The sequence below is a fragment of the Onychomys torridus genome, chromosome 16 (assembly GCF_903995425.1).
Source record: "Onychomys torridus chromosome 16, mOncTor1.1, whole genome shotgun sequence".
Classification (NCBI taxonomy): Eukaryota; Metazoa; Chordata; class Mammalia; order Rodentia; family Cricetidae; genus Onychomys; species Onychomys torridus.
In genome coordinates this window covers 63,447,385-63,468,809 of record NC_050458.1, presented here as the reverse complement: position 1 = coordinate 63,468,809, position 21,425 = coordinate 63,447,385, and the positions used below count along the sequence as shown (strand labels likewise).

At 45.9% G+C, this 21,425-nt stretch overlaps 1 protein-coding gene across 1 annotated transcript; it reads right to left on the bottom strand.

Annotated features, from left to right (window-relative positions):
• Positions 1-224: 224 nt before the first annotated feature.
• Tex49 (testis expressed 49) lies at positions 225-17,600 on the bottom strand. The gene is made up of 4 exons (XM_036207852.1): positions 17,288-17,600; positions 3,291-3,410; positions 967-1,111; positions 225-378 (listed from the first exon to the last, which is right to left on the bottom strand). Exons 1-4 carry the CDS (start codon positions 17,364-17,366, stop codon positions 330-332), a joined length of 393 nt encoding a protein of 130 aa, XP_036063745.1. The 5' UTR covers positions 17,367-17,600; the 3' UTR covers positions 225-329.
• Positions 17,601-21,425: the final 3,825 nt, after the last annotated feature.

Sequence of the window (21,425 nt, the reverse complement as noted above, 5' to 3'; positions counted from 1 at the left end):
GGACAAATGTGTCTTCCCAGGTGTTTACTCTGACTCCTGTCAGGCATTGGGTCAAGACCTGTGTGGTTGTCCTTCCAATGCTCCGGCCCCTTCACACCTCTCCTACCAAGATCTGGCCTCATCAGGAACCTCACACACCATACCTGCTCTCACAGGAGTCAGGGGCACTGGGGTAACTCCACAGCCTCCCACACCCAGTGTGAAGCGGTGCCTTTTAGTTCCGTTTGTTTATTGTGCTTCCTCCTCCTCTACTCCCGCTTCTCGTCTCAGCCTGAGGACTGGGCCATCGTCACCCCTCCGTGCCCATCCTTCCAGAACGTGCACCCTCCTCAGTATAGAGTGAAGTTCTTATCGTTGAGAAGATAATGATCCATGTATCTGGAAGAGAGAAAGTGTCTCAGATTCAGCCAGGCCAAGCTAAAGAGCATCCCTAAAAATGGTCCTCACACTGCCTCTGCGCAGAATGGGGTGGGGGGAGATGAGGTGGGGCTACCAAGGAGGACTGCAGCTAATAGATGCTGGTGGGAGTAGAAACATCCTCACAAGCCCACAGGAATTCTGAGACATTGATTCTGTGCCTGTTCAGAAGTCTCTCACCCATCAAGCAAAGCAGACAGATCTCAAACTATATTGTGTGGAGACCACACTGCCCAGGGTCTGAGGCCCACTCTCCCTGATAAGACTCAAATCTCTTCTATTCTCTGATAACCACGCCCCTGTTTCTGAGACAGAGTCTCTCTATGTAGCTCTGGCTGTCCTGGAATTCTCTGTAGATCAGGCTGGCCTTGAACTCACAGATCACAGAGATCCACCTGCCTTTGCCTCCCGAGTGCTGGGATTAAAGTTGTGCATCACCACACCCAGCTTACTATCAGCTCTTTAAGTGGAGTTGAAACTATGGGTTTCAGTGTGGGCAAGGGGAGAGAACTTTCCCCGGGCTCCCACCCTGACCCTCCTCAGCCTAACCTGGTCATTGGGCTTTTAATGAGACAATGGCGTGGACCCTGCATCCATGGGATGGTTTCCTCTGGACGCACGCCTGGATTTTGGGGCCGCCAGAAGCTGAAGTTCTGAGCATCAGTCACTGGGACTCTGAAGACCTGATTGGGGACTGATTGGGTTGAAAAAAAGGCAGGTTATTGAATTTCTCCAGATTCACTTGTTTTTCTGTCTCAGGATAAAAAACACAGCCCAAGGCGGGCGGTGGTGGTGCACGCCTGTAATCCCAGCACTCGGGAGGCAGAGGCAGGTGGATCTCTGAGTTCGAGGCCAGCCTGGTCTACAGAGCTAGTCCAGGACTGGCTCCAAAAGCTACAGAGAAACCCTGTCTCGAAAAACCAAAATAACCCCAACCAACCAAACAACCAACCAACCAAACAAACAAAAAACAGTCTAGCAACTTGCTGTGACTGGTGGAAGAGGTCCTGGGAATGTGTTCATCACACCCTACCTCACTTCCAGATTCCAGCATCTCACACACTTCATGGTCAGATGGTTTAGTCTTGGTTTTTCCCTGTTGCTAAGTAAGCCCATCTCTAAGATGTGCCAAGATGGTAGGAAAATAAGTAGTCAACCCACTGAGAAATGTACAAGATGGATCTACTGATTCAAGTGGTGTTTGTTTGTTTTTATTTTTCAAGAAAGTATTTCTCTGTGTAACAGCCCTGGATGTCCTGGAACTCTCTCTGTAGACCAGGCTGGCCTCAAACTCACAGAGATCTGCCTGCCTCTGCCTCCTGAGTGCTGGGATTAAAGGTGTGCAGCACCACTGCCCAGTTCAAGTGTTTTTTCTGAATCATTCTCTCCCATTTCATTTCCCTTGTCTGAAATAATGATTTCCTTTGCTCATTCCCTGAAACTAACTGATGATACCACCCCACTTTGAGATACCACACACGGCTGTTATCAAGTTCCTGTTGCTCAAGACACTGTATAAAGTGTTTGTGTGTGTGAAGGTGTACCTATACAGGTACATGTGTGTGCTGGTATATACATGAAAGCCAGAGGTTCCCAAGGAGCCATCCAGAAAAGTCCATCACTAGGACCCGGGGCTCAGTGATTAGGCCAAGTTGGCAGGGCAGCCAACCAGCCCTAGAGATACCCTGTCCCCTTCACAGCTCTGGAGCCATGAGTGTACATTTCCGTGCCTGGCTATTTACATGGGCGTTAGGGATCAAATGCAGGTCCTTATGCTTGCTATATAAACACCTTAATAACTGAGTACTGAGCTATCTTCTTAGTGTGTGTGTGTGTGTGTGTGTGTGTGTGTGTGTGTGTGTGTGTATGTGTGGGGGTAGGGACGGACGGACCTAATTTGAAATAATTACAGAGTCACAGAGATATGAGAAATACTACTGGGGGATTCCCTGACCCTTAGTGGTGACATTTACAGGACCATAGTCCCCTGCCACAATTGGGACATTAATAAACAAAGACAATACAAGAGGATTCCAAGCTGTCTTGGACTGTAAGAGCTCCCAACCATGCAGAGCTGCCATTCTGTGGCCTCTGGTACAGTGACCTGTTCATTTCTGTACCCTTGTCACTGTAAGAATATTAATTACATGAATGGAATGCAGATTGTGACCTTTTAGGGGTTGTCCTTTTCTAATGAAGCAAAATTGGAATTTCCTGTGTGTGTGGGGGGGACACATGTAAGGGAAGGAGGGTAGAGTTCTGGGAATGGCTTTCTCTGTCTCTTTTTTAATTTGTGTATGCATGTGTGTCTGTGGAATATTTACCACATGAGGGAGCCTTGGAGGCCGGAAGAGAGTGTCAGGTCCCCTGGGGCTGGCATCGCAGGCGGTTGTGAACTGTCATGTGGGTGCTGGGAACTGAACTCTGCTCCTATGGAAGAGCAGCAGCAAGCACTCTTAGCCAGTGAGCCATCTTCAGCCCCAGGAATGGCTTTCTTCAGAGAACACAATTCCTGGAAGGTTCCTACACCAGACTGCGTGCACTGAGAGCCTGCCCTACCGGCTTTTCCAAAGTTAAAGGGCTCCCGTTCTCTAGTGCTTGGAGGTTAACTGGCAAGAGGAACATTGTCTCCAAGGTCACCCAACTTGTTTGGTGTTTCAGCTCAGTTCAAATTACTGGTGCTGGCTCCATTCCTCATCGGGTGCAGTGTGACAATAACTGAGTTCTTTCCTGCTGCAGCTTTTTGTCACCATCCTCACAGTTCTGGGAGGGCGTAAAACAGGACAACATCCCCTCTTCCATAACCGTATGACACCCTAGTCACTCTTTAGGGACTCAGGCTCATTTTGTGTTTTCCGCGCCAAGGTACTTACATGTTTTTAACAGCGTCTTCCGTACAGCTTCCTGGTACCTCTGGTGGCTATTCTGGTGTACGGAATCATTACCGTCTGTTGAGATAATCGGGGGAAACATAGACACTCCGTCCTTCTTGTCTGAAATGAGAGGGCTCATCTTGAGTACTTGGCAAATGGGGCTACTTTATTCTTCGATTTCCTGGTCTCCATGCTAACTAGGTGCAGAGCAGGGCTCTTTCCTAGCTCCTGGCATTCAATTCTCAGCATCCCAGGGGTCAAGTTATCAAGCCTGAGATAAGGGGAGGGAGGACTCTGTGTTTACAGAATCCTTCCCCATTCCTCTCTGTACAAGAATCCTTCCCCATTCCTCTCTGACTCCCAGATTTTAAGTGGCTTCCTAAACGAGACTCGGGATTCTGGCCAGGTATTTAGGACTAGTGTAGGTGAAAAAAAAAAAAAAAAGGCTTCTTATCTGGGTGCAGACTCTCCTGAGACTGACATGTTTATAGAACTTTAAATGGTTTGAAAGGGGAAGTTATTGTTAAGTCCTAGAGGATAAACAGTTCCTGGGTCTGAGCTGAATCAGGAAGGTACTTCAGACTGCAGCATGGCAAGTGTTCCAGAAGGGTAGGAGAGTGAGGAAGCTCTCTGTTGATGGGAACCTGGAGTGCTAGGTGATATGGAGAAGGACGGAAGTTTGGGGACCTGGGAAGGTTGTGTAGTGGGTGACGGTGTTCATCATGTTCAGGGATTAGCTCTTACAAAGCAGACATCTCACAGAAGACCAGCTCTACCTCACCTGGCCTCTCAAGGCAATGTGAAATAGGCTAGGCTTAAAAGCATCTACATTTTGCTTTTCTTCTGAGACAACATCTCATTATGTAGCCCTGGCTCGGCTGGAACTTGCTATGTAGAGCAGGCTGGCCTTGAACTCACACAGATCTGCCTATTTCTGCCTCTTGAGTGCTGGGATTTAAGGCGTGGTCTGGTCTCTATTTTGAGGTAAAGATGAGGTTAGAAGGAGCTTTTGCTAGTGGTGATCACATTGGGGGGGGGGGGGCAGCGGCATGGCATCTCTTTCTCCCAGCGGCACACAGAATTGTCTCCTCGGAGCCAGCAGTGCCCAGTGCGGTAGTGTCTGTCTGCACCTCAGAACCTTGAGGAGGAGCGGGTTGTGACAACTTCAAGATGGAGAACAGCGTGGCCGGCTTGGTCAAAGGGTGAAAAGAAGGGTGTTGTCTAGGGCTGCTCCAAGATGTCCACCCATGTTGTCACCCAAGCCTTGAGGAGGGGCTAGGCCCCTGGCCCCCTCTCTCCTAGCCAGGCCCCCAAGACCCAGCTCTTCATCTTCTATCTCTGCTCTGTTTCACAGAGCCGTGGCTCTGACCCACTCCATCCGACTTTTACTTTTCTTTCTTATTAGTGTTTGTCAGGGACTAGATCAGTGTTTACATTCTCTCTGGAAACAGCCGAGGACCACTGACTCATCTCAAGGGGGAGGGTGCTATGGAGTGCTTTCCCAACTCCTGATGGTTTCCCTCTTTCCTTCCTTGACCTCACTCATTCCTCGTCTCTCTCCTCCCTTCTCCTTCCTGTCCTCCAAAGTCGATCTCGAACGTTCTAGAACTGACGATACCTCCAGAGTGAGGCCCAATTTAAATGTCCCCTCTGTGAAGCTGAAGATGTAAGAGGGGTTGGAAGTCCTGAAAGCTTTGAAAGAGGGCCATTCTGGGTCAGGCCAGCCGTTGTGGTGGTGGTGGTGGTGGTGGTGGTGGCGGCGGCGGCGGCACATGCCTTTAATCCCAGCACTTGGGAGGCAGAGCCAGGCAGATCTCTATGAGTTCGAGGCCAGCCTGGTCTACAGAGTGAGTTCCAGGAAAGGCACCAAAACTACACAGAGAAACCCTGTCTCAAAAAGAAAAAAAAAAAAAAGTGCTGTTCTGGGGATCCTTGTCTGAAGCAGGCACTGATCTGTACTTAATCGTAGGTTCCAGCAATGAGGGGTCATTTCCTGGAAATGGTATCATTTGAGCCTGGTTGTTCAGCTGTAGGCAAGGTAAAAGTAGCAATATGTCCATGGACAAATAGCGGTGGATTTCGGAGTAATAGCAGGCGTGTTTCTAGTGGGTGTCGGGATCTGGGTTGAGAGTAAATTATGGTTCTAAATGCAGGTGACAGCAAGAGCGCCGTCTGGTCCTTAGGCGTCAGACTGTTCTTAAGATACAACCAGATGATGTTCTCTGTGATTTCGAAGAGTCCAAGCAGCAGGGCTCTCAGCTTCCCATATGGACGGCAGCTACGTCTGGAGTCTACTCCACAGTCTCACCCACTTGGATGCCTGCCACTTGAGTCAAGCATACACCTTGCTCCTCGGGGTGGTTTGATTTTGTCTTCCTTTTTTTTTTTTTTTTTTTTTTTTTTTTTGTTTAGTCAAACTGGGAGATATTCTTGGTAACTTATAGCTTCTCCTCCATAAGTACCCAGGTTTGAAAAGGTGCCTATGATGAAGGGTGGGTAAGAAACATGTCATGGTTACTGAGGAATGTTCTCTATAAAGGACATGATTCGCAAACTCCAAGGTGATGGGGGAGCTGACTCAACTTCTCATTGGTGGGTGGTGTACCAGTTCTTCACACAGCATCTTCACATGATGCTCTGTCCTGAATGGTGCTTTTGAAATAGATAGGAGTGACTGTAAATAGTTTCTTCTAGAATTGGGCCATAAGCTGAGGGTTGCCACAAAACCCCATTTAATGCTTTGACTGCACTTTGGAGACATCCTTGGTGATATGAGAGTACATGGGTGGACCTCGTACTCATCCTAATCTTCCGGTACTATAGGGTGTCCTGTGAGCCAGGGATGGTCCTAGAATCTCGTTATCCATACCTTGGCTCCATGCCTCTGCTGGAACCAAAGCTGGTTATCCATACCTTGGCTCCATGCCTCTGCTGGAACCAAGGCTGGTTGGCTCCAATGTTTTCAGTAGAAGAGTACAGACTCAGTGACTCCTTGAAGTCTGACTTGTAGACGAAGGGTGGGTTCCAGATTCTTGGGTCATAATGGTGACAGTATCCAGCACATTATTTGCAATTGTCTTGGCATGCTGGTTTGCAGACAGTAATACCTCTTGACTAGAAATTCATACAAGATCAGAAGGAGAGAAAATGCTGTGGTATTGTACGTAAAAATACAATGACTTGGGGGCTGGAGAGATGGTTCAGTGGTTAAGAGCACTGACTGTTCTTCCACAGGACCCGGGTTCAATTCCCAGCACCTATATGGTGGTTCACAACTGTCTAACTCCAGTTCTAGGGATGCAGCACCCTCACACAGACATATGTACAGGCAAAACACCAATGCACATAAAATAAAAATACAAGTTTTAAAGAAGAAAAAATGACCCCCATCTACAAGGTCGTATCAAATGGAAGTATTAAATCCTTGAAATTGACCTGGGCATATTAAGATAGTTTGCTGAAGTATATTCAGAGGGCTGTTTTGTACTTCCTGTCTCCCTGATGTGAGGTAATTGTCTGTGCTTTGGGAGGAAGTGGACATGAGCCCAGGGAACCAGATCCTCAGGGTATGTTTGCCATATGGGGCCAGTTCCTTTGTGTCTTTAGTGGCATGCCCGCTGATTCTGAGTGTAGGAAAGCAGATGGGGCATGAGCAGTACACAGACTAGTGCTTCAGATGACTTAGGTAAAGTGGATTTTCTAGAGATCAAGATGGCTAATACGGATGCACCCTGCACAGCTCTGTAAAGTAGACGCCGTTGTTTTACAAAAGGAGACAGAGACATGGAGAAGTTTAGTCGTTTGCCTGAGGTCACAAACCCACGCAGGGCAGAAACATGACTTGAACTGGGGCGGCTCCGGGGACCCGACTCCTGGAGCAGCTCCGGGGACCCGACTCCTGGAGCAGCTCCGGGGACCCGACTCGTCCTGACCATACACACAACTGATCCTTGACCTCGCTCTATCAAGGCTTCCAGGAGAGATGGAGAACTTGGACAGAAAGCATCAGTCCCCTTCCAGATGTGTACAGCTGATTGGGGGAGTTTCAGCGAGTGTGTCTGCTCATCTGGAACAGACTTGAGTTGGATAGGGGATATGACATCATGGCCTTGATCCAGAGGGAGAGCCTTTCTGAATGTAGGATGTAATTTCCTAAAGTCAGCATTGGAAGCAGAAAGGACTGGGACTGCGTTGCTCACTCTCCTAGTGAGCTGGGTCAGCCCCACTGGGGAAGAGCAGTGAGAAAAGGTTGAACCGCTTAGGAAAAGTGGCCTAGAGACAAAGTCACCAGCGTGGAAAGGCCCATTCGAGAGGTTTCAACACCGGTTGTGAATAGCAGGATCATCTCCCCATCTGGTTTCGTGGGGATGAAATTTAGTGGCTCATAGCAGTTACAAGTATGTCTAGGTTTGCAAGATACAGTTCCATACAATTGTTCTATACATTGCAAAAGCAGAGGGTTTCTGGCCACGTGCATTGTTGGTTGAACTGCGCTGTACATGTTTGACAAGCCAGGACTACAGTGCCCTCTGCTGGAGTATACAGGTGGCACAGCTTGTCTCCCGGTTTATCTCATCACTAAGATGAGAGAGATCAAGAAACCTGGAAGATTAGATGAAGCAGAGGACATTGCAGGCAGGATTAGGAAAGTCTCTCCCTCCTTCTCTCTGCCCCTCTCTCTCTGTGTGTGTGTGTGTGTGTGTGTGTGTGTGTGTGTGTGTGTGTGTGTGTGTGTGTAGGTCAAGCGACAAACTTGGGTGTCAGTTCTTGCTTTACACTGTGTTAGAGACAAGGAGGTCTCCTATCTCTGCCATAGGGGTGAGATAGGAGCGTGCCCAGCTGCAACAGACTTTTATGGGAATTGGAACTCAGGTCAATTGGAACCTGATAGTGCTTTACCCACTGAGCCATTTCCCTCAGTCCGTTTATATTCTACATGTAAATAATTAAGTTACATGTGTCCTAGATCTCACCGCATAGCCAGATCGCCTTTGCAGTCCTTCCTGCCTCAGCCTCCCAAGCACATGAGTTATCACACATGGCTCACACTGTTTAATCTCTAGAACAAAAAGGTAGATGTTATCTATCTCCTTTTACAGGCGAGGGAACGGAAGCATGGCGAATTTGTATAGCGTTAGCCCTTTCATATACCACTCTGGTTACCTGATGGACCCGGGCTCTGAAATTAAGGGTAGATGGAAAAAGGCTCCCTGTCCCCTTTCCTCTTTGAATATGTTTAAAAAAAGATTTATTTTTGTTTTATATGTATGTGTGTGCCTGAGGGTACAGACACCGTGTGGTGTCCCTGGAGGCCAGAGGAGTATGTTGGGATCTCCTGGAACTAGAGTTACAGACGATGCGAGCTGCCATGTGGGTGCTGGGAATTGAACCCAGGTCCTCCTGAAGAGCAGCCAGTTCTATTAACCACTGAGCCACCTCTCCAAGCACTGTATTTTTTTTTTTTTTTAATCAGGAGGAAAAGAAAGGAAGGATTCAGGGACTGGGAGACTACGTGACAGCATGCATTGACTCACCTCTGCGAGTTTTCATTCTGACTGTAACAAGGGAACGTTGAGCTTTTTTGAGCTGAATGTTTAATACACTGACACCCACTAGGAAAGGGAAAAAAAAACCCAACCTTCAAAGAAAAAAATGAGATAAAAATATGCCATGGTAGTAAGCGTGTTAGGGAAGTGAAGCGACTATGAACAGGTTCTCTTATGTCGTTGCTGGGGAAGGGCTGGCTGAGGGGCCAAGGCAGAATGTGACTGCTCTGAGCTCGTAGAAGAGACTGAAGAGCTAGTACAGAAGATCAGGACAACAGTCAGGCTGCTTGGGTGGCAAAGTCCATGCGTCCCTCTCTATGTGCAGGAAGTATGTGCCAGGACTCTCAGTGAATGCCTGGAGCTGTGGACAGCACTGTATGCGCCTGCCATGCTTTTCCTGGAGTGTACCTCCTGGAATAAAGCTTAATTTACAGAGTGCGCAGGAAGAACTTAATGACTGACGATAAAACGGTAACAATATTCATTTGTATACACACACACACACACACACACACACACACACACACACACACACACGGCAAAAAGTCAAAGGTCAACGGGGGGGGGGGGGGAGTCTGTTCTCTCCTTCCACTGTGTGGGTCCTAGGCATCAAACTCATATTGTGAGGCCTGGAGGCAAGTCCCTTTACCTGATGAGCCACCTTTCCAGCTCCTGTTTGTTTATTCTTAATTTATAGATAGATCTGTCTGTCTATTCACCCATTCATCCGAGGGAATTGTTTTTAATGACATTTTTTCCTCCTTTTCCTCCAAGTATTACCCCAGGGCTAGAGATGCTGCTCTAGAGTGCACGTGAGAGTTCCCAAGCACTATCCCTGAAACAACCCATCGCTAAGTATCATTCTAGAAAGTACTATCACTTATAAAAGAACAGCAGTGACTTGACAGGACAAAACGGCCGCACACCTTTAGTGACCAAAGCTAACATCACTAGTAATGGGATAAACTAACACCATGAGCCCCTGATTGGATGTTCTGACGTCACTTCTCAGCCCTCACCCCAATGCTTAGACCAGATCTAGTGATGAGAAACATCAGACAAACCCAGGTGTAGGAACACTCTGCAAAATGTCCAGCCTGGACTCTACAGAAATGTCACTGCCTCGAAACAAAGGCAGCGGAACCATTTCATGTAGAAGGAGACCAGAGATGTGCTCGCTAGATGCAGAACTCAAGCCTTGATTAGACTCTTGTGGGAAACGTTTTGCTGTAAAGGACATTGATGTGGCAACTGGTGAAACAGGAACATTGGACTATAGATAGACGATAGGGAATGTTATAATTTGCTAAATATCTCTGCTGTGCATAGCTGTTCTTAAGAAGTACAAGGCCTGGAGAGATGGCTTGTGGTTAAGAGCACCTGCTGCTCTTCCAGAGGTCCTGAGTTCAACCTGAGTACACAACCATCTGTAATGAGATCCGGTGCCCTCTTGATGGCCTGCATGCATATATTCAGACAGAACATTGTATATATAAGAAATAAATTTTTGGGGAAAAAAAGAAAGAAATACAAATAGGCAGGGTGTAGTGGCCCACACCTTTAACCCTAGGGCTTCTGAGGCAAAGGCGGGAGGATCTCTGGGAGTTTGAGCCCAGCCTGGTCTATATAGCCAGTTCTAAAACAGCTGGGAATACATATTAAGACCTTGCCTCAAAAAGGAAAAGAGAGAGAGAGAAATAAAGAAAGGAAGGAAGAGAGAGAGAGAGAGAGAGAGAGAGAGAGAGAGAGAGAGAGACAACAAACAGAAATGTTTAGGGTAAAGAGATAGAGTATGAGAAACTTTTTTGTTGTTGTTTTTGTTTCCTGACATAGGGTTTCTCTTTGTATCTCTGGCTGTCCTGGAACTCATTCTGTAACCAGGCTGGCCTCAAACTCACAGAGATCCGCCTGCCCTCTGCCTCCTGAGTGCTGGGATTAGAAGCGTGCGCAACTACCCAGCAGGGATGTGTTTTTAACCTCAGATTCTGTAGTGGAGGATTCTAAACTCAGACTGTAATGGCTGTCACGGAAGGCAGAGTGTGAAAGAGGCCAATGGATGGGAACGGGAACTCTGCGTACACTTTGATGTCCTCAAACTGTAGAGGGGTAGGAGGTTCCTCCTGGGGAGCTGAGTGTGGGGGCATGGATCTTGGATCGTAATCACTGAGAACTGGCGCATGGTACAGGGCTGAAAAGATGATGGTTGAATAAGAGGCAAGAGCCTCGAAGTGGGGTTCTTAATTTTCCTCCTCCTGTCTTCATCCCAGTGTGCTAACAGTCCCATCAGGGTGGGATGGTGCTTCCAGTGAAGCGTTTTCTTCTGGCCAGCACTTACCAAGGGTCTAAGTTCAATTCTGGGAGCCCACATGGTGGAGGAGGAGAACGGACTCCCACACGAACTGTCCTCTGACCTCCACATCTTTTCTCCTCGACTGACTGACAGCTTCTCCTGGAGCATTTGAGTCAGCCTTTTTGCTTATGTTTATATTTATTATTATTATTATATTTCAGCTTTTTGTTGCCTGAGCTATTTCATGGCCCCCAGAAAAAGTTGTAAGTAACCATTATAGCATATTGCTATAATTGTTGATTCCTGTTGATTATTATTAATCTCGTGCTGTGCGAACTTACAAAGTATCATTTATAACAGGTGAAGCTTATGTATGTATGGAAAAAGCATCATATGTAGGGTTTGCACTGGAGATCTTGACCCATCTCCTAAAATGGAAATTTCTAGAAACTGCAGCAATGACCAAGTCAAGGTTCTCTGCTGCCTTCTGATCGTCTTCCATCCCAAAGGTGTGCTTATTTCCTCTTGGTGCCGTGCCTCTCTTCTAAGTTGTGATAATTAACTTGCTCGAGATAATCAACTTATAAAGAGAAAAGGTTTTATTTTGGCTCTTGGGTTTGGATGTACTGGTCCATGATTACTTGACTGTGGATCCCCTCGGTGAGGTAATACATTATGGGCAGGGGTACAGAGTGGAGCAAAACCACTTACCTCATTGATAAAGAGCAAAAGAGGAAGAGACAGGGACCCCATAATCCCTTTGAACACTCCCAATGACCTAAAGAATTCTATTAGTCACCTCAGAGGTTCAGCCATCTCTCCATAGCACCACCCAGAAAACTAAGCCTTTAAGCACATGGAGCTCAGAGGGACATGTAAGACCCAAGCAACAGTGTGATAGAAAAGATAAACGTGACCCTTATTTCTGAGACTAGATCACAAAAACTCATTTGTGTTCTTTCAATTGTCTATCATCCATCTATCTGTCTGTCTGTCCATCTATCTATCCATCTATCTATCATCCATCATCTATCAGTTCTATCTATCCACCCATCTACCAATCATCTGTCATTCATCTATCCATCCATCCATCCATCCATCCATCCATCCATCCATCCACCAATTGTCTGTCTGTCTATCTACCTACCTACCTACCTATGCTCTCTCTCTCTCTCTCTCTGTCTCTCTCTGCTCTCTGTCTCTCTCTCACTCATATCAAGGGAAAGTTAGCTGCCATAGAAACACTCAGGCAAGCTGGATGGTGGTGGTGCACGCCTTTAATCCCAGCACTCAGGAGGCAGAGGCAGGTGGATCTCTGAGTTTGAGGCTAGCCTGGACTACAGAGTGAGTTACAGGACAGCTTTCAAAGCTACACAGAGAAACTCTGTCTCCAAAAAACAAAAAACAAAAACAACAACAAAAAAAGGAAGAAAAGAAAAGAAAAAGAAACACTCAGGCAGCCTATGGGGTGGCCCAGACAGAGAGAAACTGAGTTGTCTTGTTAATTGCTAGAGAGGCTTTGGCCTCCAGACCTGTTAGCAATGACTCCTTCTGTCCGGCCCCAACTCTGGCCACATATGGTTGCTATTCCTGATATCCTGCCTGCAGCTGTTAAGACCCTGTTGCAGAGCCTTTCAGCAAGCTGCCTCTGGAACTGGGGAAATTGTGTTTATAGGTTTAAGTCTGTATGTTTTAGGTAAGTTGCTACATAGTAATAGATAGTAAACGGTGACAATTGGGGGATGATATTGAAGAAGCCAGACAGTGAGTAAGTAATAATAAAAATATGTAGGAAGATTTAATAAGTTAGATGATCAACTCGGGAGGTTTCATAGCTTACGAATGAGAACTTGGAAAAGGTAGGAGTGAGGGAACAATAAAAAGGAAACATGGGTATGGATTTTTAGGATGGAAGAGCCATGACTGTCTGTCACAATGTATGAAAAAGGGCCGCACTACATTCCACCATTACAGTACTCCAGAACACTAGGGACTAGAAACCAAGACGTTCAGAAAGAAAGGCATCTAGCTAGAGGAGTAAAGCAACCCCTTCAAAATTTCCCACCTAGAACTCCACATCTGGAGAAACTGTATGAGGCTTGAAGAAAGTCATTCTATGCTCATAAATGTAACTCTTACACATAAAGCAAATAGTGACTTATTAAACGCTGGTTAGTTGCTCTTGCAGAGGACCTGGGTTCAGTTCCTAGTATCTTCATGGTACCTAACGACTGTCTGTAATTCCAGATCTAGAGGATCCAACACCTTCTTCTGGCTTCTGGCACACAAATCTATAAATAGGCAAAGCGCTCATACATAAAATAAAATAAAAACTAAAAAAATTGTTAAGTGGAAGCCATCTGTCTGTATTTTTGTTTGTTTGTTTGAGACAGGGTCAGTCTGTTGGCCAAGCCTCACATTGTGGCCCTGGCTGGGCTTGAATTTGTGGTCTCCAGCTGATTCTTCTAAATTCTGGGATTACAGGTATGAGCCACACCTGGTTTCATATGTCCACACATCTGTGTGTATGTGGGAGATGCATATGTATATAAGAGTGTGTGTGTGTGTGTGTGTGTGTGTGTGTGTGTGTGTGTGTGAAGACCAGAGGTCACCTTCAGGTATCTTCTTCTAATGCTCTGTCTTAATTTTTATAATTTAAATTTTATGTGTATGCATGTTGTACCTGCATGTATGTCTGTGCACCTTTTGTGTGTCTGGCACCTGCAGAGACCAGGAGAGAGTGTTGGATCTGCTGGACTGGGGTTTCAGATGGTTGTGAGCTGCCATGTGGGTACTGGGAACTGAACCAGGTCCTCTGCAGAGCCATCTCTCCATATCCCCCCACCTCAATTTTTTTTGAGACATAGTCTCTCAATGAACCTGGACCTCACCAGTCCAGTTTGGGCTGGCTAGTGAGCCCTACAATCTGCCTGTGTCCATATCCCTCAGTGCTGGGTTTACAGCTGTGTTCTGCCTCAGCATGTTATGTGGATGCTGAGGATTCAAATTCAGGTCCTTATGTTTTCACAGCAAACACTGCTGATGCAGAGGGCCATGGAGGGGTGCTGCTTACTGGCTTGCTCCCCATGGCTTGCTCAGCCTGCTCTCTTATAGAACCCAGGACCGCCTGCCCAGGGATGGCACCACTGAACAGTGGGCTGGGCCCTCCCCCATCAATTATTAATTAAAAAAGTGTCCCACAATCAGATCTTATGGAGGCATTTTCTCAGTTGAGATCCCCTCCTTCCAGATAACTCTAGCCTGTGTCAAGTTAACATACTATGTTGTTCTATGGCCCTAGCTTCTCCTTTTCATCATATTCACTATTGTAACTGAGGACCAGCTTCTAATATTGCTGTAGCCAAATATTTCCAGTCTTGGGGGTTAATTCTGTTCTGAGTTGCCCATGAATTTAATATCTGCTCCACATAGGGTGAATGAATACCATAAGAAATGACTGCTTCCTTAAATCTCCTCAAAGCTAATATTTCTATAGGATTCCATTTAACTTCTTCATAACCTTGGGGGTGCCTATTGTCTGCTGGTCATTCTTGTATAGTAAATAAATAAATTAAAGTTGGTTTTCTAATAACCTTGGGCCGCCCCTCTTCAGTTTCATCATGTGGTGGCATGGTAAGTTCTTTTCTAAGTTCCTCTGTCTGTGTCTGAGTATTTTCCTTATTATCATTTATAAGTCTTTCTAAGGCTTGTATCTTGTCAATCCACTTTTCATATTTGGCACAAAAAACCACTATAGCTATTAAAAATAAAATATGAATTACCAGACTGATAGTGATTATAATTGCTATTATGTCAACCTCAGGTAAGTCATTTATCTTTTCATTTTCTGCTTCTATTTTCAAGCCATGTAATGTAGCACTATACAGGGTCCTAATGCCCTGCATTATGATATTTCCCATCCTTAATGTGAGAAAGAGTTTTCCTTTTCATATTACTTGACTCTCTCCTTGAGGACTTCTCAGGATCTGATGGCGTCTCAGTTTGTCCACAGCTGGCTCGATTTCTCTGTCGGTGCAATGAGATGGAGCACCAATGTTCTTTTTTAAACAAAATCTCAATCATTTGATTTTACCTTAAAGACTCAGGAGCCAGATGCCGGTTCAGAGGCCGAGAAAGCACCCAGCTGACCTCCTCCTCCTCCAGTGTCCCAGCCTTCTCCTTCTACATCTTCAGTCACCCTTCCTCAAATGGATCAACCTTCCCTTTTCCTTCCTGTGCATCTCTCTGTCCGTCCCCCTGACTCCCTCCTACTCTCTATGGCTTTTTCTTAATAAACCTATGTTGACTTCCTGTCAACTGGTTGCTCCACCTCTTGACCTGTGGTTGCCTTTATTTAATCCTGTTGACAATAATCAAGCAGAAAGCTCTTGGATAAAGTTGTGTGCTAGGACTGAGCCACACCACAAGTAGAAACAGGTTTTTCCAGTAAATAACACAATCTTGAGGTTCACAGTGTGATCAAAGATCCTGCAACATCCCTAGGAGGCATGGCAGGCATTGTGAATATAATGCAGATCAAATATACACTCAAATTCTTCGCCAGTTCTCTATAAAATTAAAATATTTCTCTAGGTTGGTAACATCCTCAATTAGCTGGCCTTGGCCTTGTTTTCAAGGTCTGCTTCTTAGTGCCTACGTTATTTACTCTTCATTGTGTCCAGGTCCTTGGAAATTACTTACTATGGATCTTAGTCTCCATTCCTTTTTCAGTGCTGATTCCCTTCTTGTTTACCTGATCAACTTCAATCAGCCTTTCACACTAGGTTCTGGAGACATTTCCTGTGGAAATATCTTAAGTCTCCCTCTTGTTTTCCAAACCTTACAGTATCAGGTATTTACTCCTTTGAGGTTAACAGTCCATATTTAATTTAATCATATACAATATTACAAATTTTGTATGCCCACTCATCTTCCCCATTAGAGAGTCAGCTACTCTATAGTTGTGATGGCTATTCTTGGTTGTCAACTTGACTATATCTGGAATGAACTACAATCCAGAAATGGAGGGCACACATGTGATCCGGATCTTGAGGCAAGAAGACAACATGCCTTTGATCTGGGTCTTAAGGCTGGAAGACACAGGCCTTTAATCCAGATCTTGAGGTAGGAAGATACAGGCCTTTAATCCAGATCTTGAGGTAGGAAGATACACGCCTTTAACCCAGATCTTGAGGTAGGAAGATACAGGCCTTTAATCCAGATCTTGAGATGGGAAGACTCAGGTTTTTTTTTTTTGTTTTGTTTTTGGTTTTTCAAGACAGGGTTTCTCTGTATAGCTTTGTGCCTTTCCTGGATCTTGCTTGGTAGGCAAGGCTAGCCTCGAACTCACAAAGATCCTCCTGCCTCTGCCTCACGAGTGCTGGGATTACAGGCATGCGCCACCACTGCCCTGCGTAAGACTCAGGCTTTTAATCCAGATCTTGGGGTGGGAAGATTCAGGCCTTTAATCCAGATCTTGAGATGGGAAGACTCAGGCCTTTAATCCAGATCTTGAGATGGGAAGATTCAGGCCTTTAATCCAGATCTTGAGATGGGAAGACTCAGGCCTTTAATCCAGATCTTGAGATGGGAAGACTCAGGCCTTTAATCCAGATCTTGAGATGGGAAGACTCAGGCCTTTAATCCAGATCTTGGGTGAGAAGACTCAGGCCTTTAATCCAGATCTTGGGGTGGGAAGACTCAGGCCTTTAATCTGGGTCACATCTTTTGCTGGAAGCCTATATAAACACATCCATTCCTTCACGGCATTGGAGTCTACTTCAGGATTGAAGAAACTATGTATCTTTTTGTTTGTTTGTTTTTCCAGACAGGGTTTCTCTGTGTAGTTTTGGTGCTTGTCCTGGATCTCGCACTGTAGACCAGGCTGGCCTCAAACTCACAGAGATCCGCCTGAGTCTGCCTCCTGAGTGCTGGGATTAAAGGTGTGTGCCACCACTGCCACCTGGTTGAAACTATGTATCTTAATAAGAAGATGAAATAACAAAGTGAAGCTGAATGGCTACTGTCCCGGCTGTGTACATTTAACTATGGTAATAGTTGATAATGAAAGATACATCTCTAAGCCTGCGAGGAAAGGAAATGACTAGGAAGTGTCTCGGAAAGGCATGGCCCTCCGTCCCACCGCACTAAATTCTCCTTACTTGTTTCTTTGGTTCCGTTTCTCTTTTTAGACCGAAAGGACTGTTGGTATCCTAATAGATATAAGTTGAAGAAAGCCATCTTAGCGCCTCCTCCTTCTCAGAATGTCTACTCCGGAGCACTGGGTTCTAGTAACCATGGTAATGTCCTGAAGAATTATCATGACTGACATTTCCTCTGTCCAGTGAGGCACAAGATTTATAGGTTACCATGGAGCTGGAATTGAGTGGGCTAAATAATTTCAAGAAACTTGAGAAATCAAGTTTCACTACCTTTTCAAAAAGGTATTTGTGTGATGGTGACGGCTCATTGATAGGAAATCACAACATGTCCACACAGTTGGGCTTTCCCGGCGGACCCCCTAGTTATTTCCGGTTCAAAATAGCCATTTCCAGGTCACAACATCTCGTGTGACTAGGACTCCGTGGCTTTACATGGTTGTGTAAAGCGCTCGCGGCCATGTAATCTTCGCACATGCGTGGAGTAGCCACATGCGGTCCTGTACGCATGCGAGGCTCACTCTTTAAAAAGCCGGGGCCATGTTGCACAGGTCTCTCTCCTCCTCTCCTCTCCTCACTCACGTGTGTGCTTCACACAGGCCTGTCACCTCTATCCTCTATTAATAAACAGCTCTTCTGTGGATTTGTCGTGTTCGGGATGTGTTCCTTGCAGGGTAAGAGCGCCGCCAAAATAACTAACACTCACGCTTTTAATCCCAGCACTCGGTAGGCAGAAACAGATGGATCTCTGTGAGTTCCAGGCCAACCTGGTGTACAGATCAAGTTCCAGGACAGAACTGTTACACAGAGAAACCTTGTCCTGAAAAACAACCACAAAAACAGTACTTTTTTATTCTTTGAAAATGTCACACATTTGTACAATGTACTTTGATCAATAAACATCCTCTGCTGCTTCCCTTCAATGCCTCCAAATGGCCTCCATCTTGTCTCCTTCCTAACTTCACTAACCTTGGCTGTCCTGGAACTCACTCTGTAGACCAGGCTGGCCTCAAACTCACAGAGATCTGCCTGTTTCAGCCTCCCCAGTGCTGGGATTAAAGGTGAATGCCAAGATGCCTTGCCTGCTTATCAAGTTAAATTCCTAATCTGAAATTCCAAAATTCCACCGTATCTGGTTCAGATGCTTCCAGTTTTTGCTTTCCTTGTTTTTCAAGCTTGAACAGAACATAGTATGTAAGGCTCAGGTTTTACCTTTGGAGGGCTAGGCTTCAGAAATGTTCACTGTTTGCTGTAAGATTCGAGTGCTGGGGTCCAGCAGCTCTCCGGAGGTCCTTACCTTTGGTCTCCCCTGCTGTCTTTGGTTTTCCTCACTTTCTTCAGGTTTATCGCACTGCAAAAAGAGCTGTGTGTACGAGCAACAAGACAGTCTTGATCCTCCTTCCACAGGGTGTGAGCCTTGCAATTTTTTCAGCTGCAATCCTGTTATTTTGCTGCAATTTATGATATGTCCATAAGATTGGAGGGCATGGGAGTAGTGTGTAATTTTATTATTAGGTTGCTGCCCAGTCTTGTATGTGTATGTAGTATGTGTGTGCACATGCATGTGAAGGCCAGAGGTTGACATTAGTCTCTTTATTGTTATCCTATTCATTTATCTATCTATGTAATCATCCATCCATCCATCCATCCATCCATCCATCTATCTATCTATTTTTTGTTTTGTTTGGAGACAGGGTTTCTCTGTGTAGCCTTGACTGTCATGGAACTCATTCTGTAGACCAGGCTGGCCTCCAACTCAATGAGTCACTTGCCTTTACTTCCTGACTTCTCTCTCTTCCCAGATCTGGGATTACTGGTGTGGTGCCCAGTTTTTCGCCAACTCCTCAGCCAAAAGGGGAAGATCTTGTCTCCACGAATCCTCAGACTGAATGCCCCTGAAAAAATAACAGTTTTTCTGACTCGGGTTCCCATCCTTAGGTATAAGGACAACACCCACTGACCATCTCTCTAGCTGGACTTCACAGTCTTCTAATGAGCTTGTTCTTCACTGGGCAGTGACCCGAAGTGTTTAATATTTCTGCTACTTTTCATAATAGAGCAAGGGTAGAGAAGACTGAAGTTGGCCAATTCCTTTCTCTCATGGTTAGGCTTTGGTAAAACTCCAGTTTTGTTCAATAAGTTTCATTTGAGAGTAGTGAGATGGCTCAGTAGGCAAAGGTGCTCGCCACTAAACCTGATGACTGTTCAATCTTTGGATCCCAGGGTAGAAAGAACACCTTGAAGTTGCCCTCTGACTTTTAGTCTTACATATACAAGCACATGTACACACGCTAATTTTTTTTAGGGGGGTTGTTTTTCAAGACAGGGTTTCTCTCTTGTTTTTTCCAAGACAAGTTTTCTCTGTGTAACAGCCCTGGCTGTCCTGAAACTCACTCTGTAGACCAGGTTGGCCTCAAACTCACACAGACCCAGCTGCCTCGGCCTCCTGAATGCTGGGATTAAAGGTGTGCTCCACTGAAAGAGGCCTAGAGCAGATCCTTAAGGACAGAATACTGGCTAGGATTAAAGGTGTGTGCCACCATTGCCTGGCCTCTATGTTTAATGTAGTGGTAGCTCTGTTCTCTGATCTTCAGGCAAACCTTATTTGTTAGAGTACAAACAAAATAACACCACAGGCGTGGAAGAACAGGTGCAAAGCTGAGCCCAGAAGTTGATAAGTTCAAATGCCCGCCTGAGCTATAAAGTAAGTTCAACACCAACTTAGCCAGTTTAAAATAACAAGTCACAACAGGGCTGGGTATAGCTAGGTGGTGGTGTATTTGCCCAGCATAAGCACAAGGATCTTAATTCAATCTCCATTGGAGTTGGAATAAGCTCAGGGACTGCAGACTGAGAGGGTTAATTATCTTGGCTTAGGCTGAAAAGCTATTAGCCCTGGAGCTGGGCTCCAATTTAATAGAAGCCTGAACTTAGAAATTTTCCACATGGTGGTGGTGGAACTTTCCACACTGTAGAGGCGGCTTTAGTTCATCTGTTAGCATATCCTGGGATACTTTGTTACTTGTAAACTATTTACTGTTTCTGCACGTGCCTCAGAGCTTTTGGGGCATTCAGAGGACAACTTGTCCAGTCAGTCCTCTCCTTTCATCTACCATGGGGGTGCCAGGGATAGAATTCAGGTTGTCAGCAGCCTCTTCTACCTGCTGAGCCATCTGGAGGGGCCGCTCATTCACATACATACATACATACATAGAAATGTATACATATATACACAAAAGTCCCAGAGGACTTCTCGGGTAAATACCAGAGCCCCACATCTTTGAGATAGGCTGCCAATGCTCGTGCCAGCGGCGGGTACGGTGGACTTTGGTAAACAAAGAGTGGGGCCAGTCATAGACCTGTGATTTGAGATAGTGTGGACATCAGAACTGAGTTGAACACAGCGGCAGAAGCCTGGGAACAGGGACACCCGGTAGTGGACAGGAGGGTGAGGCAGACAGCAGCCCCACACAGTGGACCTGGGAGTGAGTCCAGCCCACAAATTTATCTCTTGTTCTCCTTCGCTTGATAATCTTTCCCTAAGGTTTGGGTTTCCTAGAACTATTGATCTATTGGCCCGCACTGGCGCCTGGCCCACCCCTGGGACCTAACTGAACGTTTGGAATCTGCTCTGGCAAGCATATCGCTTTCCGTGACAAAAGCAAAGCAAGAGAAAAGGCCTCACCACCTAAGTGAAGCTATATTTAAGTCAGCGTTCTAGAGCCTGATGTGGTGGCGCACACCTTTAATCCCAGCACTTAGGCGAACACCACTGGATTTGTGAGTTCCAGGCCTGTCAAGGCTATACAGTAGGTAGGCTGTACTTAAAAAAAAACAAAGCCGGGCGGTGGTGCTCGCCTTTAATCTCAGCACTCCGGAGGCAGAGGCAGGTGGATCTCTGTGAGTTCAAGGCCAGCCTGGTCTACAGAGCCAGTCCAGGACAGGCTCCACAGCTACAGAGAAACCCTGTGCCGAAAAACAAACAAACAAACAAACAAACAAAAAACCAACAAACAAAAATAGGAAAAAAAAAGTGAGAAAGACCTCCATCCCCAAGTAAAAACCCCAAACTCATCGTGCTCCCGGGACAATGGAAGCATGAAATTAGTAACATTAATTTCATTCCTTCAGGCTGGTTATC

Bases quoted from the DNA above. Each gene is read 5' to 3' on its own strand.
- Tex49 (XM_036207852.1), bottom strand. From the start codon at position 17,366: ATGGCTTTCTTCAACTTATATCTATTAGGATACCAACAGTCCTTTCGG. The intron at 3,411-17,287 runs GTAAGGAGAATT...CTCTCATTTCAG, and splicing joins AAACGGAACCAAAGAAACAA to ACAAGAAGGACGGAGTGTCT. The intron at 379-966 runs GTTAGGCTGAGG...TCTCTCTTCCAG, and splicing joins ATTAAAAGCCCAATGACCAG to ATACATGGATCATTATCTTC.